At 33.1% G+C, this 19,647-nt stretch overlaps 1 protein-coding gene across 1 annotated transcript in view; it reads left to right on the top strand.

Moving 5' to 3' along the window:
* The window catches only part of SPAG16 (sperm associated antigen 16), an 864,330-nt gene that overhangs the window by 40,958 nt on the left and 803,725 nt on the right, over nt 1–19,647 (top strand). Inside the window, exons 7-9 of the mRNA XM_065880870.1 lie at nt 5,248–5,365; nt 9,901–9,970; nt 17,368–17,477. Coding sequence (XP_065736942.1) covers nt 5,248–5,365; nt 9,901–9,970; nt 17,368–17,477 — 298 coding nt within the window. The remainder of the gene's footprint in view (nt 1–5,247; nt 5,366–9,900; nt 9,971–17,367; nt 17,478–19,647) is intronic.

Below are 19,647 nucleotides of genomic sequence, written 5' to 3' on the forward strand. Positions count from 1 at the left end.
CCTCCACTAAGCACTTTCAGTGTGGCTAGTACAACTGATGAATTAAATTGCTGATTTTATTTAATTTTAATTAATTTAAGTTTAAATTTAAATAGCCACATTTGGCTAGTGGCTACTGTATTGAACAACATAGCTTAGGGGTGGTCAGGATAATTGCTGTCTTTAGTAGTGATTATGGTCATTATGACTATTATGATTTCTTAATTATAGGCTGTCTCGAAGGAATCAATGTACCTTTAACTTAGCAATATATTAGAAATTAGCGTTTTTCTGATTTTTCTTAATTGAATCTCTATAGAAATCAAAACCAGTTTAATGAAAGAGATTGCATTAACTTGAAAAAAAGGCCTTGAGAGTGTTTATTCATTGACTTTAATCAATGCTTTTGGTTTCATATTTTGGTCTAAATTATTTTTTTGATTCATAAAATTGTTCCAAGTCCAGAAAAATTCAGAAAAAAGTCTTTGAAATGATTTGTTTTCCTCTTAACAATAACATTAATTGAGAAGTAGTACAATGTAATGGAAAGAGCTTGGATTTTGGAGTCACATAAACATTGGAAGCCTGGCTCCACTACTTACCTTTGTGTGTTCATTGTAATTCTGTTTCTTATCTGTAAAAACTGTCATAATAAAAGTACCTAATATAGTGTCTGGAACATAATAGATAGTAAGTACTTTGCACATACCCTAACATTGAAAGTATGTGCTAAATATATACTATTTCACGTAGATTTCCTTTTTGCATTTTTATACAGGTCTCTTTTTAGAACTGTATATTGTTTTAAAATTTTTTATATTTTAATATTTGGGAATTAATTTTATATATTTTATATTTGGGAATTATTTTACTCTCAGGACAATAAAGAGGCCTGTGGCTCTTCTGAAGTCATGTAGAAGTCTATAAAGGTAGCGAAGCTTTTTCTTGTACAAAGATAACTAATTGCTGTGCCTTCATCAGGGTGAGGTACCCATTTGCCCAGAGGAAAAGCCCAAAGGTATTTTAGTAATTTTGTGTGTGTGTGTGTGCATACATACACATACACATACGTGAGTTTGAATCACAGTACATTCTTCATGGGAAAGATCTCAGGTTTGAGTCCATTCTCACCCTCTGTGCTGATACAGGCAGGCTTCAGTACTTCAGTTACTTGGGTTGATGACAGTCTCAGAGCACCTTGGTATCCAGCTGTGGCAGCTGAAATATGATTGTTCACTGTTGCTGATGTTGTATTCATGGTAAATTGTTGTTTGAGTTTTTGTTTTAAATTATTTTTTTGAGACTTCTAGCCTATGTGTAAAATATATCATACTTGTTAAATTTCCTAGAATGTTTAAAAAGAATACTATTATAATTTATTTCATGTAAAAATTCAGCATTTTCAGATTATACTTTTTGTAATCCTTAGGGGCCCCAGTGAAGAAATCCACATTACATTGGAATATAACTACACTTAGTGTATATTCAGCTAGCCTTTATTTCCATATTTAATCAGTAAGAATAATGTCTCCATTGAACCATCTGGATAAATCACTAGTATATTTTTTCTAAGGACCTAAAACAAAATTTCATTGATGAACTGAGAGTCCCCAAAAAACTAGTCATGAAGCTAATCAATCACCAGTGAAGTTAATCAGTCAGCAGTGAACACCTTATCTTGTAATTGCGCCGTTGCATAATAAATCAGCTATAGAGAAGAGGGTTTTTGATTCCAGGATAAGTTAGGGTCTGAGTTCTCTGTGTCATATTTTACCCAAATATTTCAATGATGTGTCTTTTTATCATAAACCACAAAAAGTTAACCTTAATGTTTTCTCTAAATTGTTCAACTAAGTTGTAATTTGTTGCTTTTACCTCTCAATTTTTCAGAGTTTCCTGTTTAACATGAGTGACTTATTATGAATGTACTTATTTTCAGAATTTTTAATACCAACATTTAGAACTTATAAGTGGATGCATTATGAGGTTCTTATGGAATTTATGAAACAGTCACACTCTTTTAGTCTGATTAAACAGAAGATTTCTGTGAATGTTGTTTCCTTGTTATATCTTATTGGTATTTATGTGTTGCTAATTCTTTGCACAGAGGATAATCCAGTCATGTCTCATGAATGAGTAGATGCCAAAATCATCAATAATGTTTTTCCTTCAGTTGCCCACAGACTCAGCACACAATGTTTTGTGTATATAACTCTGTACCTGAATATGTGTTTACAAATGTATAAATGTCCCTAGAAGTTTATATTATATAGCAAAATGTATATATGCTAAGTACATTAAGTAGAATAGGGGATGAAATTATATATACTACTTATATCTTTTATTTTATTACTCTCTCTTGCTTTGCTGAGTGTGACTGAATTAATACACACTAAGTATAACATATATAAAATACATATTATTATATATAATATAATATAAATATATATCATAACTTTCATGCTTAGGTTTTATTACTGTCATCAATGAAGTATAATCAAAATTATGTTGAGAAATATGATTTATAAATCAATGGCTTTTATAAATATATTCATGAAAATATTTTATAAAATGAGGACTACTGTTTTAATTTTTTAATAAAAACAAATGTAAAATTATTTTGGGAGACTTCTGCTTTGAGTCATATAAGAATAACTGGTATAAAGCTAGCTCTCCAGCTGGTACTGGACTAGCTGTCCACTGTAATGAACTACAAAACTGGACAGAATTTTTGGTGTTGTTTTGTAGATTAGAACTAGGATGTCTAAGAGGAGGGAAATACACAAAGTGAGCAGCATGATCAGCCCAGATTTCTGTCTGGAGTCACTTTTCAGAAAATAGTATGACAAGGTGGGACCCAAACAGACCACAGTAGTCTTGACGAGCTGACGAGGCAGAGGTCGGAGTTCAGGGCTTCTGAGAGAGCTAGAATTTGCAGGACAGGGTGCACAAAAGGAGGGAGGTACATGAAAAGGTACTTGAGAAATATCTGTAGTGGTTCCTTTTAGTCTTTGACCAGATACTAAGTTGTGGAAGTACATGGTAAGAGAACATGAAGCCTGCAAAGAACAGCTCCTGGGCAACTGTGTGCCAAATGGAGATTCCAGAGATTGCAGATGTAGGAGTTCTGACCAGCTACAATGGAGAAAGCTCACTGAATACTCTGAGCACTCAGTTAAGACCCTTGATAAACCCTGCCATAGGAGCTGAGCTATTCTAGTCTTGGAGAAGGAACTATTTTAGACTTGCCCTATAAAAAGCTTAAAGGTAAACTTCGAAAGGCCTCTGCAGCAGCTTGCAGCACAGCTGAAGTGTTAGCTCCTTCTAGGGCAGGAGGGCCACCTCTGCAAGCCCATAGGGCCTGAGGAGGAGTGCTACAGAAACAACATTGTCAGGAACATCCTGAGCACCAGAGAAAAAGAAGTCATTTCATATTGATGAGAGTCAGTTCATCAGAAAGATATAATATGCATGATTCTAATATAAGACTTGAAAATATATGAAGCAAAACCTGATAAAGCAGAAGGGAAAAATAGATATTTCCATAGTTATAATTGGAGATTTTAACATTCCTCTTGTAGCAATTATTAGAAAAATAGGAAAAAATTCTCAAGTTGACAGAATAGGACAAATTAATTGTGCATAATTGATATTTCTTGAATTCTGTCAATACTTTGGGCTTTTCAAATGCCTATGGAATGCTCACCAAAATAGGTTGTATGCTGAGCCATAAAACAAATCTCTATAAATTTCAAAGAACTGATATCCGTACAAAGTATCTCTGACCTCAATCAAATTAAATTAAAAATCAATGACAAAAAGCTCTGGAAAATTTCCAAATAACTGGAAATTAAGTAACATATTTCTAAATCACCCATGAATCAAAGAAGAAAATGAGAAAATATTTTGAACTGAATGATTTAAAATGTAACATTAAAATTTGTGGGATTCAGCCAAAGCAGTGCATAAAGTGAAATTGATAGCTTGTATTAGAAAAGAAGAAAAATTTAAACTAATGGTCTAATCTTGTACCTTAGAAGCTCAAAAAAGAACAATTAAATACAAAGAAAGAAAAAGAAGATCAGAAACCAATAAACTAGCAAAGTTATAAACATAAGAAAAATTCAACAAAATCATATATTGGTTGTATAAAAATATAACAAAACTGGCAAAATTGATAATAAAATTGTCAAACCCTAGATATACTAATTATCACCAAATGTTGGCAAAGAGGTGAAGTAACCAGGAGTCTCATATATTGCTGTTGGAAGTATAAATTATGACCCAGCAATTCAACTCCTAGGTATGGTTTCTAAGAGAAATGAGGGTACATAACCAAAAATATCTTATATGACTTGTATAAGAATTTTCATAGAAACCTTATTCATAATAGTCCCAAACTGAAAACAACTCAGTTCTTCATCAGCATAATAGTGGATAAACACATTGTAGAATATACATACAAAGGAATAGTACTCACAATAAAAAGGAATGAATTACTGATATATACAACAACATGGAAGGATCTAAAAAAAAATTATGCTGAGTGAAATAAGCCAGTTTCTGAAGAGAACATGTTCTATGATTCCAAGTATATGAAGGTCTAGAATCTCCTGAAATGTTAGAAATGCTCTATATTTTGATGACAGTGTGGACTACCTGGGCATGCATGAAAACTCAGCTGTAATACTTAAGGTCTATATATTTCACTCCATGTAAATCACGCTTCATAAAAATGAAAAAAATATTTTGAAAACATTTTCAAATAAAACAGATTCTTAAAATTTATATCATATGTTGAGATGAATCGAGATATCAAAATATTTTATACTTAATTTTCTTAATATGAGGTTATTCATACTTGTTTTCAAGACCATCCTTAATTTTGATGTGAATGACACCCTTTCTGTTTAATCATCTATTGTTTGTAGCCCTTGTCTTTTTGAAAATTATTTCTAATTAAAGAAACTGCAATTTTGTTTTCTGTCAATGAATAGCAGCAACTTCTGGGTGCATACTTGAATACAACAAAAGTAAACAGAGAACTAGTTAACCCAAGAGAAATGTGACTTTCCCACCTCCACCTAGGTTGCAGGGAAGTTGTATGCCAAATAATACTTCTTGCACTTCTTGGCTCTGTTGTGTTGACCTTTATATGGTTAATTCATTTCTTATTCCAATGCAAAAAAATAGAAAAAAGATTTAGGTGTTATATGGAATCACTGATTTAATTCAATTACCCTTTAAGATGCCCTTTATTTTTCATAGGTTGAAGTTACATTACGCATCTTATGAACCAACTATAAGAGTATTATATGAGAAGCACCACGCTTTACTGAAGCAGAAAATGCTGACCTCTTTGGAAAGAGACAGAGCAGTGGGACAGGTAAAGAGACCATCCAAGCTACCTGAAAATGATTTTTAACCATTTAGTTTTTATAACATTATTAGAAATATTGGTTTTGTTTCTGAGTTAAATTTTAAAAGATTTCCCCCAATTGTCATGCTGTAAAAAAGATTAATTTGGAAACATCCAGGAAAAGTATTATATCCATTTTAAAACTACAAAGATTATTATTGAGTTAAAACTATTTAATTAAAATATAACTTTTTAGGAGATTATTAAAATATAGTTACAGAGAAAAACTCAGCCATTAAAACATAACAACATTTAAGCTGGGTTTTAAATGCCAGCTTTGACAGCTATAAACCTGGACCTTACCTAAACACTTTAAACTCAGATTTCTCATACATAAAGTATAACCACAATGACCTATCTTTTAATATTGTTGTGAAACTTAGATGAGATAATGAATAGAAAGTCCATGCAATTCACCCCCAAATGAATATTTGAAACACCTAGTTACTGACCCAATTTTCAGTCATTTTTGCTGTTGACACCCTTTTTCATTCTTCTTGCAGGGTTTTTGTATAGGCCTAGGCCTGGGGTAGTGGTGAGGAATCTCTAGTATAGAATTCAAGAAAAATAAAACAAAATGTTTCTTGGCCACATTAAAAATATGTAACACTTTATTAGAAAATATGAAACTGCTACTATGCTTAACATTCTTTTATTGTTTTCTGGAGATTTTAATTTTTGGTCAAACTTTCAGAAGCTACAGAAGCTTGCACGATGGTTAAAAAAGTGTGAATGATTTTATTAAGACGTACTTTAATCAACTGTATATTGTCTTTTCTTGAGGATAATCTTCAGCTACTACAATGAAAACATCACTTGTCTCCTTGTTTTTTTTTTTTTTGCGGTACGCGGGCCTCTCACTGCTGTGGCCTCTCCCGTTGCGGAGCACAGGCTCCGGACACGCAGGCTCAGCGGCCATGGCTCATGGGCCCAGCCGCTCCGCAGCATGTGGGATCTTCCTGGACCGGGGCACAAAGCCGCGTCCCCTGCATTGGCAGGTGGACTCTCAACCACTGCGCCACCAGGGAAGCCCTCCGTGTTTCTTTGTGCTTGAAATTTAATTGTGTATTCTTGAATGTATGAATTGCATTAATGGTAATATTGCATAAAAATAGTTTAATAATAGTTTACATTTTTATGGTACTGTATTGTCAAACCTTCAGAATTTCATCTCTTTGCTCTTTTTCATCTAACCTGTCCCCACAGCCTCCCAAAAAGAGACAGTTCTACAACCCGGAACACTGTGAGCTAGATTCAGGTTGCTCCTGCTTCTTTTCCTGCCACAAAACAACTTAGACTTTTGCTCCTCATCTTACTCTCCTTTTCCCCCTGTTTTCATGCACATCTCCCTATTACTCTTCTCTCAGGAGGAATCCATCAGTCCCCTGGCCATACATTCCCAAGTGACCACGTATACTTTGGTGTCTCTGACAGACCACTCAGACTAAGTTTCAATATTCAGGGATATCAGGGCCTTCCAGGCATCCATGATGGCAAGTGCCTACACTCCCCTCCAGGTTGTTGATTTCTACATCTGCCATCTATCTATCACTGGACTGGATCTTCCAGGCAATATCAGTGTGATTAGGGCTAAGTTATCTTCCTGGAATGGCCATCAGTTCCCCTATCTCTAACATGAGGTTAGATCAAAGGCCATATTAAGGACATATTTAGGCCATATACAGTCTTTGGGTTTCAGATTGCTCATCACTGGTTTGGTTACAAGAGCTAAGGATTAGGAGTGATAGGAGTCAGTCCCAGCTGTGCTACAAAGTAGCCATGTGAACATTCAGGTAACTTTACATATATGTCTCTTTTCTCATTCATTAAACAAAGATAAAATTACTTGCCTTATGATTGATATGTATCTAAAATGAAAACATGTTTAAAAATGAAAATCATTCTCTCTATGAGGAAGGGTTGAATTTTACACACTACCATTCAGATATGTAAAGAACTGTATCTTCATTATCTACAACTTACTTTGTCTTTGAACCCCTACTCCTGCTGAAGGCAAAATAAAACATAACCTGCTATTAAAGACTATCCAGATCTTTCTGGGTTAAAACAGTCTCTTTGAGTTTAACACAGGGTGTTTGAATGTTATATTAACTGATTGTTTAGCTAAAACATATCTGTCAGTGTTAATTTTCTGTCATTAAATAGCATCCTTTTCTTCTCACTCTTCCCAGATAGCTCCTAGTACAAGAGACCCTTATGTGTCCACTGGCCCGAAGTCTACATGCTATCCTTTCGGCCTTCACTTTCTAGTGTAGTGTGACTGGTTTGGTTATATTCCTGGTGTTTAGGTACATGGTTCTGGGTGGTGCTTTTGAGTGTGAACCTAATAAACCTTGCTTATTCCATGGCCTCTGCTACACCTTCTGTGAGATCCTTAACATCTGGACCTCATTGTCCTGACTCTCATTCATTGTCATTTCCTTATCATTTCCTTAAAAACCTTATCTTAATGACCATTTAGCTTACTGTGTTTCTCTTAACATATAGACTTCTCAAATACTTTGCATGAAGAAGGGTTAGTTTTTAGAATTTTTAATGCTATTTAGTTTGTATATAAGAGTGAAAGTATACTGTGAGATGACAAAAATCTAATAAGTATGTGTTTATAAATTCTTTTGATAGATAATAAACAATGTAACTTTTATTTATCTTTAAAAAATATTTTATTTATTTATTTAATTTATTTTTGGTTGTGTCAGGTCTTAGTTGCGACACGCAGGATCTTTTTTGCAGCATGCGGCATCTTTCGTTGTGGCGCACAGGCTCTTCAATGAGGCACGTGGGCTTCTCTCTGGTTGTGGCGCCTGGGCTGCAGAGTGCATGGACTCTCTGGTTGCGGCACGCAGGCTTAGTTGCCCCGAGGCATGTGGGATCTTAGTTCCCCGACCGGGGATCAAACCTGAGTCCCATGCATTGGAAGGTGGATTCTTTACCACTGGGCCACCAGGGAAGTCCCCAACTTTTAAATTTATTTAAGTCTTATGGAAACATCTATAATTTAATTAGTTTCAACTTTACAGAATTGCTGAAAATGTCCAAAATTCTGAATTAGAGCCCCATGTTTCAAAAAAGATAAAATATAATTTATTTGTTAGAATATATATATATGTATAATAGATTACATTTTATCGTTTTTGGATCATGGGGTTCAATTTAGGATAATTCTAAAAGATACATACATATATATGTATGTATTGCTAGGTCTGTCTGCTGAGAGGGTCTAGAAGTAATGACACTGCAGTAGCAACAAGTATATCCAGTGCCCAATATCAATTTCTTATACTATTCTCCAATAAGAGGAAGTAGTTAGTGCTCCTTGGAGAAGTGGCTGAGTGTAGTCTGGGTAAGGAAAATACAAGATGAGCCCGGGTGAGCATTTGGGGCATCATGTTGTGCTAGAAATTAGGAAATGTTCATAATGTAAAAAAGCAAACAAGGAAGGAAGGAAGGAAGGAAGGAAGGAAGGGAGGAAGGAAATACCCAATATGATAATGGAGTATGTCAAAGGACAAAGGAACTATTGTGGGCAACTATAGATGGACCACCAACCAAATTTGGTTTGGATGTTGAGCCTGATGATGTACCATGGTAATGCATGGCATTAACAGGGGAAACAGGGTATATAGGAACTCTCTGTACCATATTTGCAACTTTTATGTAAATTTTACACTATACTAAATAAGAAATTCGTTAAAAACTTTTATAATCCATTTGGCATCCAAAAATAGATATAAAATTTTCACTTTTTTTCCCACCCAGGCATTTCATGAGCACTAATCCATGGATTACAAATTATTATCCGCTATTTTCCATTAATAAGGAAATGTTGCTACTCAATGATAGTAGAAAAATGTGTGTATCTGTATATAATTAAATAGATGATATTTTGTGTTGGTATAATCATATAAGGGATGAGATAGCTTTTTAAGGTTGAATTTTTAATTTAAGTCTGTTTTTCAGGAAATATCAGTAAATGGTATGCCACCAAACTAACAAATTAAATAAAACAAGGAGTAGGTTTGTGGGTGGAAAATGAGTTAAGAGTTTTAGGGTAACAACAGTCTCTTCATATTTTACTTCCCAAGTAATACTTACCTCATCTTTTATGGACATAAAGATGAATTAGGCTGTTGTGAAGCAATTTCAACAGAGGAGAAAACTCTCAAAGTAGACACCTGAATAATTATCATTAAAAGTGTGCAATGAGTATTGTTGTCTCAGGAAACTATGCTGTGAAATAAATGTTTCAGGTGTTTACCCATAATAGATACTTAATACTCGCCATGGAATTGAATTTAAACTTAATAAAATTATGTTTTCTTTTGTTACAATTAATGTTTAAATTTTTAAAATACATAGGAATTAATCCAAGAGAAATTAATGTTTTCTATATTTTGTAATCAATATTTAAACATTGTATTTTAACCCATTTTTTGAGTTATTTAGTATATAACCTCATATCTTTGGATTTTACTTTATAGATTTCTGGACTTCAAGAAACACTGAAGCGTATGGAAATAGGGCATAGTTTCCATGCTCCTGAAATTAGAGGTAAAAGTGAAATATAATAAAACTGTAATTTATTATAGGTTGGTGATTTTTCAATCCTATCAGAACTCAAAATGCTGATAGGGTGACTTCTTAACCTTATATTTGAGGCAACTATTTTTAGGCATTGGAAAACATCACAAGTCACAGAAGGCAAATGATAGAAGGAAAATTTGTAAGTTGAGCTTCACCATCATCATGACTTTTTGTCCAGGAAAATTTCCAAACCAAACTCTATGGCGATGGAGGTCAAGAAGAGCATGGCAGTCCTGTTTGAACTGAAAAGGCAGACTATAGTTCATAAGTTGTTGAAGCATCTAGAATCTGTAGGAAAGGGCACCAGATAAGAGGGTGCTGCAATGAACAGTGGCCTGGTTTGTGAGAGAGTGTACTATGAGTCCTTAGATGATGGCTGGGCTACACATGCAAGACTACCTGAGATTTGCCAGAGAGAAAAGACTCTTTAGGATTAAGAGGGGACCAGTGATCTATATTTCTCTTTTGTGCCAGTACCATACTGTTTTGATTACTGTAGCTTTGTAGTAAAGTCCGAAGTCAGGGAGCCTCATTCCTCCAGCTCCATTTTTCTTTCTCAAGATTCCTTTGGTTATTCTAGAGATTGTCATACTGAGTGAAGTAAGTCAGACAGAGAAAGACAAATATCATATTATACCACTTATATGTGGAATCTAAAAAAAGGGTACAAATGAACTTATCTACAAAACACAAATAGAGTTACAGATGTAGAAAACAAACTTATGGTTACCAGGGGGTATGAGGGGGACGATAAATTTGGAGATTGAGATTGACATATACACACTACTATATATAAAATAACTAATAAGGAATTACTGTGTGACACAGGGAACTCTACTCAGTACTCTGTATGGCCTATATGGGAAAATAATCCAAATAAGAGTGGATATATGTATATATATAACTGATTCACTTTGCTGTACACCTGAAATTAACACAACATTGTAAATCAACTACAATAAAAATTAAAACCAGTAAAAAACAGAAAAACAAAACAAAACAAAAAGAGGGAACCAGGGATTCTAATTGTCAACCAGGGATATATTGGCGTTCTGGCCAGGCCTGGATTGAAAGACCTCTTCAACACCTTGGTGACACCATATTAACATTAACCATACTATACCCACCCTATAAAACCAAAAAGAAAGCTTACACAGGATTCCTAGGGGAAACAGAGTTTAGAGTTTGAATTTTGCCAAGTTAGAGAACCTTGGGGAATATTTAGGGCTTTCCATGGATCCACTCGAACAGAACATAAAATTAAGCCTGGAATTCAAGGTGATCATCAAAAAATTAAACTGCTTACTAGAACAGAAATCAGTACCTTTCAGAGGAAGATAATTGTCCAGAGTTTAATAATCTACCTTCATACTGCTCAGTGTATAATTAATTTTTCTAGTTAAAGAAATTGGAAAATGTGATCCACAATCAAGACAAAAACAATAAATGGAAACCTATATTCAGATGGCCCAGATGTTGGATTTAGCAGATAAAAATGCTAAAGCAACTATTTTTTGATATGATCAAGGACTTAAAGGAAAATACTACATTATAAATGAAGTGGTAGAGAATCTTGGCAGATAAATGGAAACTCAAAAAAAAAGGAAATAGGAATCTCTTACTGAAAAATACAATAACTAAAATCAAAATTTTATAGTTCACAATAGATTGGAGATGATGGAAGTGTCAGTGAATTTTAAGAGCCATCAATAAAAATCATCTATTCTAAAGAAGAGAGAGAAAAAAAATGAAGGAAAATTTGCCTGTTTAACGTACAAGTAATTGGAGTCCCAAAGGAAAAAAAATGAAAATGGGGCATAAAAATATTTAAACAAAAGATGACCTAAAATTTTCCAAACTTGATGTAAAGCATATACTCACAGATCCAAAAAAAGCAACTAACTATAAACACAAAGAAATCATGCCTGGATGCATCATACTCAAAATTTATGTGAGAAAATCTTGAAATCAGCAAGAGAAAAAAAGCATGTTACCTATAGTGAAACAATAATGCAAATAAAGGCTTATTTCTCATCAGAAATATTGGAGGCTAGAAACAATGAAATGACATGTTTGAAATGTAGAAAAATTTAAGTCCGAATTCTATATTCAATAAAAATATCTTTCAGAAATTAGAGTGAAATATAAACATTTCAATACAAATGAAGCTGAGAGATTTTGTTTCAAGCCATTCTAAAGTACAGGAAATGCTAAACTATTTTCTTTGGGCCAAAAGAAAAGTAAGCCAGAAGAAACTTAGATCTGCAGAATTGAATACTGTACAGAGATTTAGAAATGTTAAATTCTGGTTAATATAAACGTTAAGATTTCCTCTTCTTAATTTTCTTAAAAGGAAAGTGACTGATAAAAACTAAAATTATAGCCTTGTAAAATAATGCTCTATAAGGTATGTAAGGTATGTAAAGGATAAGAAAATAATAATTTGGGAGGTAGTGCAAATGTTCTATATCTTGATTTGAAGATATAGGTGGTTGGTTATATGCCTACTTATCTTTGTCCAAACTTACCGAACTCTACACTTAAAATGTATGCATTTTATTTTATGTAAATTATACCTCAATAATGTTGACTTAGAAAAGAATGATGGGAAGCTCTAAAATATAGAGAGACTGCAAAATGGTGAATTTTTAATAAAAATAACATTCTGGTATTTCCAGATGACTGTTCATTGTGTTCTCTGATTGATTAAGGCTTAAAAGAAATGTGTAGCATTCTCATATTCAAAAACTTTTTCTCAGCCTTGATTCAGTAGTTCCTTTCCTAATATTTTATATTAAAGAAATATCAGTTATGCTCAGTGATGCCTAGAGAGTCTATGCACAGGGATGTTTATTGCACTCATATTTATAGTAACAAAACTATACAAGCAGTCTTAATCTTTAATCACAAATGAATGTTTCAATATAGTTGATCATACAATACTAGAAAGTCTTTAAAAATCACACATAAAAAATGTTCATATTAAAATATTAATGTTAAGAAATAAAAACATGTAGTATAAGATCATGTCTGTTAAATATATGAAACTCGAAAATGTTTACATAATTTTATTTGTGTAATGTGATTATTTCTTCATTTTTTCCTTACTGCATTTTTTTCAAAGAATATTTATTTCTGTTTACATCAAAAATTATTTTTTTCATATATATATAACTTTTAAGAAGAATACAATCAGATATAAATATGATAGTGAAACTACCATAATTTCAGGAACTCTAACTCTCAAGATGAATAAAGATTGTGAAAAACAATAAATATAAGATGGCATAAAGGTTGAACTGTGCATTGAATTGATGCTTGCATCAGTTAATCTCTAAATGTTACATTCTACTTATAAGAGCTTATGATTTTATTTATTTATCCTTGACATCTCTATTAAAATAAAATAATGGTTTATAGATAACTCCTTTATGAAATTATCTCCTGGTATTTAATCTAATTTATAAATGAATATATTACATGATTGTCTAGGCTGACATTTATAAGTTACTTTGAAGATCAAGTTTGTAATTACATTTTTATCTGTGATGTTTTGAAGTGACTTTTGATCAAAAGAAATAAATTCAAGCCCAACATGAAGAAAACAGGTTTTCTTTTTTTTTTTTTAGTTTCATAGTCTCAATTACCTGAATAAAAGTTATTCCTTAAATTCCGTACTGAATAATTTTGTGCTCCTTATAAACATGCCTTCTAGTTTTAGATAAAGGACTTGCAGTTCCTTTTCCTAAGTTCCTTGTGGCATGCCAGCATTTGGCTGTGTGATCTCTGTTATTACTCAAATTGGCTGATCAACTAGAACCTTACTTAGTCAACTTTGAAAAGAACTTGGTTTATTGGTTAACTGGTGGTTCTTCGTAAATCCTGCTGTCCTTCACAATTATTTTAATATATTTAACTCTTTCCCTTTTCATTTCTCATTTTGGCTTAATTTTTAACGTATTTTATCTGTCTGTCATTTGTCTACCTGTTTTTCGTTCAGTTTGAACAGAAGTTGGTATGGCAGTAGAAATTCTTCAGATTAAATGTAATTTGCCCTGTAGTTAGGAAACAATGACTTGATTGTCATTTACTCTGAACTTTGGGAAAAAGACTAATTAATTGTTATTTAATCTGAATTTAAGGAATAAGATAAAACTTAGACTCACTTGGAGTAGTTATCAAAAAATTTTAAATGTACCATATTTTTTGACTATCAAAGTGATGCGCTTATTACAGAAAAATTTTAAATGATAAAATGTTTTAAAAATTATCCATAATTGCTACCACCTAGAGAGAATATTAACATTTTAGTAGTCAAATTTCTTACCTGAAAAGGGTTTATAATTCTACATTTACTCTTGTCTGGTATGTAGAATAATAGAAAAATTCCTAGGAGAAACTATGAAATAGTGAATTATTATCAGCTAGATGTTTGAAGTGATAGTTTTGTTACATTTTTCTGTGTTGTAATGGAAAGTAATATGTATCAAATATTTACAAGAAACTACACAGAAAGCACTTTAGTATTACATAGTATGAGAGAAAACTTTTTTTGTGCAAATTATATAAGCTCAGAAAGTTTATCAGTGTGCTGGTTTTTATTATGTTTGTGTTAGCTGATGTTTGATTTCATATGAGGTTGCAATTTGAATACAATGATACCTATTTCCAAAGTAGGTTATAAAAATACATATAATTGTATTTTATGATATCTTGTAATTTATGATAGGAAACTATGAATTCAGGAAGAACTTCTAGAAATTGGAAATGTTTTATGAAGTGAAAAACTGTGAAAGCTGACTTCAGCATCACAAACAGATGTCATATATTGTAGAGCAAATGTTTTAGTTTAATTAATTGCTTTTTAAATTGGATATTTTTTGTTGCTCAGAATTTCACTACAAGATGTCAACTTCTTATGACTATATGTGGTATATGGTCTAGTTTAGAAAGATATATTATCATTTCAAATATAACCTCTTTCCCTTTATCTCTGTTACCTTTTTGTGAATTCCAATTAGATGTGTACTTGATCTCATTTTAGCTTCCTAATCTCTTAGATATTTTCTGTTTATCTCCGTGTCATAAACTACGGATAATTTCTTCAGAACATTTTTTTCAGTTAAGTAATTCTTTGTTCAGCTGTGTTTAATCTATAATGGAGTTAAGGACTGGCACAATATAGGTACTTACGTATTTGTTAAATGAATATATTCATGCATATCTGACAGTTAACCAGGGGCCTGAACATGTTCCGTTAACATTGATTGAATGTATGCATACATGAAGAAATGGTTGAATGGGTGAAATTTTGCACTGGGAGTACAATAACTATAATTTCTATAAGTGAAAATTTATTTATTTGATGTTTACTAAGGAATTGTATCTTCCTTAAGATTATGACTGTGCCCAAGTAAAATTTGGGAAACTGCATAGTAGCAGTCAGTACTATAGGCCTTTTCATTAACAAGCATTAGATGATAAGCATGAGGATCCTGTGATGGAGAAATGGACTTTGCCAGGGTGTTACTAAACATTAAGAAGCACTATGTGGAATTTGAAAATTATATGCACTTTTATGAATGTGACAAGGACCCAATGTTTGAGTCTCTCATTTGTTCTACAAATCTTTGTATAAAGTGATATTTATCTGATAGAGAGTGGGAATCATGTTTATTATTAGTACATTGAGAAATAATTAAGTGTTACTTTTCTTTCAATTACACATACACTATGCAATGTGTATTCTCATGTTTTGGTTGCAAATGTCGATTTTTTTCCTAAAATATTTTTATAAAGTATAAATTCTTGTAATTTCATTTTGATTGTGGAACGACTACATATCCTTATATATAAACCAAGCCCTTTTTGATTTTTTACTTTCATTTATCCTTACCATTTTGTTTGTTTCTTGCTTTTTATTTTATTTCTTTCATGAAGTGATGCTTAGTAACGTTTTGCATGCCATCTGAGGTCTGCTCGTATTCCTAGAATTATCTACTGGAATCCTGGATTTCTCTCCTTACTGCTTTCTCCTTTCTTCCCTGTAGATATTACTATACAAATTCTCCTTATATGTAAAAGGGAACAAAAGGTAGTGACCTTCATAGGGTTAATGACAGGATTTCATGAAATAATATGTGTAAATTGTTTAGACCAGTACCTGTTAGATAGTAAAGCATCAATGAGGCATAAATGCTAATGATTATTATTTTAAATTATTATCATTATCAGGCTTTCACTCTTGGCTGTTGAAGAGGAAAATACAATAAAAGAGAATTCGAAGTGAAAATTTTTCTCTAATCTCAATGAGCTGCAGTTGTTGCCTTTTCTCCACATTTTGACTTCCAGATGCTGTGGGGCTCTAACTTGTAGCACCGTAGAGCGAGGACATGCAGTCTGGATACCCTAGTGTTAGAAGTTTTTAAAGTACTTTCATGTAGTACTAACTTATGCAGCATTTGGCTTTTATGTTATTGTGGGGATTATTTTGATGGTTTTCTTCCTTGAAACTGGTACTGAATAGGAAAAATTAGGTCAGGAAAGAAACTAAATGTTAGCATATGCTTCCTTACTTTATAACATCAGGATTCTTTGAGAGTCTTGACATTGAAATCATCCACATATTTTTGTGTTCATCATCTTTTCTCTATTATAAATTAATGTTATAAATTAGAACATTTAGTCACTTAATTATGAGTTAATAATGATTATAACCATATTAGTTATTTGAAATCAGCTGGCTGTTTAGAAATACAGGGGGAAATTATGTATACCTGAACATGTATATGTATATGGAAAGATGTGAAAAAGAAACAGACTTTTCCTGTCACTTTTCTTTTTCCCTCAGATGATTCCTTTATGTCCAGGAGAGTGTGGGGACCAATGTTACAACTGTATTGGAATGTTACCCTGTTTTTTCTTTTCTTTTTTTCTCAACATTGTGAAGCACAGAATATTTTATTAATACAATATTCATTTAAAAATCTCTTTGTTTATTATACAGTTCCACTTGGGAAATTTTGTCATTGCTTAGCATTCTCTCCTTTGACTCCCTTCAACTTTTGTTTATAAACACATGAAATCTCATGATAACAGGAATTTAGATATAATGTTACTGGAGATTGGCTCACATGCTTTTCAACTGCTTGCAATGCTGTTTCACTAACCTTGCAGCAATACCACCCTGCATTTTTGGGAAATGAATTTGAGACTTCATTTAAAACATTTTAGTATGATTTTAATATTATTAGTTTAATACTTCAAAAAATACGTGTATAATGAATTTGGCTTTCTTATTTTTTTGGTTATAATATTTCTTACAAACAGTATAAACATTAAGAGTAAACTGTATTATCTTATAGTTGTTCCGAATTGTGAAAAGGAAAATGCACCAGAAGGTCCTACTCAGAAAGGTCTTCGTGAAGCCAGAGAACAAAGCAAATGTAAAACAAAGATGAAAGTTAATACAAAGGTATGATATTTTTGTTTCCATTAATTCATACTTAACTCTCAGATATTCAGATTCACGGACTCGTATCATTATTTTATTGGAAAAGTAATTTAGAAGTTATGTATTCCAAACCACTTGGTCTATAGATAGAAAATGGAGGTTCTTAAATGTTACTAGTAACTAGTTAATTGAGGGACACACATTTATTAGTGGCAGAGACAGCTCAGTGAATCACTCTGCCACTTACTCAAACTTAATCATGGCCATTTCTGCTCACCTGCTCACTCTTCTGCTTAAAATTACCTTTGTCCAAAAGAAATAACTATCAGATCATCCCTTATTTATTTTCTCATACTATAACTTCAAACTTTCATTAGCCTTTTCAAAAAGAAGAATGGAAAGAATTATACCCCATTTAAGAATCTCTTTATATCTGAGCGCCTTTGCTGTGCATCAGGATAAGAGTTAAAATCTTCCGTGATTACAGAAAAATGGTATTAAAAATGTCTGGTCTGGGGCTTCCCTGGTGGCGCAGTGGTTGAGAGTCCGCCTGCCGATGCAGTGGACACAGGTTCGTGCCCCAGTCCAGGAAGATCCCACATGCCGTGGAGCGGCTGGGCCCATGAGCCATGGCCGCTGAGCCTGTGCGTCCAGAGCCTGTGCTCCGCAACGGGAGAGGCCACAACAGTGAGAGGCCCGCATACTGCAAAAAAAATGTCTGGTCAAAGAGATAAAAAATGAAGAAAGAAAATTACACAAAACCTATGAAGGGTTTAGTTTCTTGTCATGAAAACTGCATAAAAGTTTAGCTGAGGTAATGAATGTTTTTATAAATACCTTGAGTTTTAAAATATCTGACATTCATTTAAAAATGAAAGCATTTACAAATATAACTTTTTAGTGAAGTAATGCTATAAGAACAACAGAATTTTATGAATTCAAATAATCATTTACTTAGCTAATATCTATAACATTTTTCTTCCTCAAAGGTATGAATTGGAATCTAGTATCATATATAATATTTGAATAAAATACAGACTAAATGCTTTTAGGTTATACTAAGGTTTTGATAATCACTTTCTAGTGATATTTAGACTACTATTTTACTGTTCCTCTATCATCAATACTAATTTTTTAGGTTTATGGTATTTGAGGGAAATCCCCTCTTTTAGTCAGCCTGCCTCAGGTTCCCCATGTCTCCAAGGTCCCATCAGGACAGACCCTCTTTTGTCACCATAAAGCTTTCCCACTTCTCCGCCTGCCTGTAATTTGAGTCTCTGCCTAATGCAGTCAGTGGCAGTAGATGACTCCATTGCTGTCACTAAGTAGTGCTTGTTCTTGTTTGGATAATCTTTATCTCCACAGAGGCTAGTAAGTCAGGGAGCAAATAAAAGACTCGCAATAATAAAAAAAATTCAGAGTTAAGGATTCTGGGTGTGATAGTGGTGGTTGTCATGAGAAACATTTTCATCTTTGATGTGGCATAGGCATTCTTTTTCAGGTAGTAAGTCATACTTAGAAATGACTGTTTCAGGTCAGTAGTTAAATATATTCAGCTCTGTGTCATAATCAAAATTCCAAACTTGCATGAGTTTCTTCTTCATTTAAGAATGTGTGAAGGGTGACTGTGGGCTGTCTGTAAGTGGGTGACAGGATCAGCTGCCAGGGACATTGGAACAGAGCAGGCAGGAAGGCTGGGCAGGCCATAGCCCCAACAGTGGCCAAATAAATAGAGAAATTTTGGAACTTTGGGATTAAAGCATAGTATATTTGACAGAGGCTGCCTTTCCTTTCCCACACCCCACCCTCACATCCTACCATTCTCTCCTATGGTATGGTGCCAGGTCTCATGTGTGTCAGGGGCAGGGGTGCTCTAATGTCATTCCAAGCTTTGCTCTTGTCTTCAATCCCAACATGTAAGTGTGTATCTCTCAAGATAGTTTGCCTCCTTTCATTAGCAATCAATTCTTGGGTTTTAGTCTACATATAAAAGTTTTATCGTGTGTCCTCTGTATAAAAGTGAAGAAAAAATAGGGTAGGAGGAATGTTTTATTCACTTTTGCAATTTTAAAAGCAGTTATTTAATGAATTTTTCTGACATTTTGCCTTTTCATTCAGGCAAAGTCAGGAAATCATTTCGGGTTTAAGTCAGAAAAAACTAGTTTAGATTGTTTGAACAAAATAACCTTAA

Source organism: Phocoena phocoena, chromosome 7, assembly GCF_963924675.1.
Source record: "Phocoena phocoena chromosome 7, mPhoPho1.1, whole genome shotgun sequence".
NCBI lineage: Eukaryota > Metazoa > Chordata > Mammalia > Artiodactyla > Phocoenidae > Phocoena > Phocoena phocoena.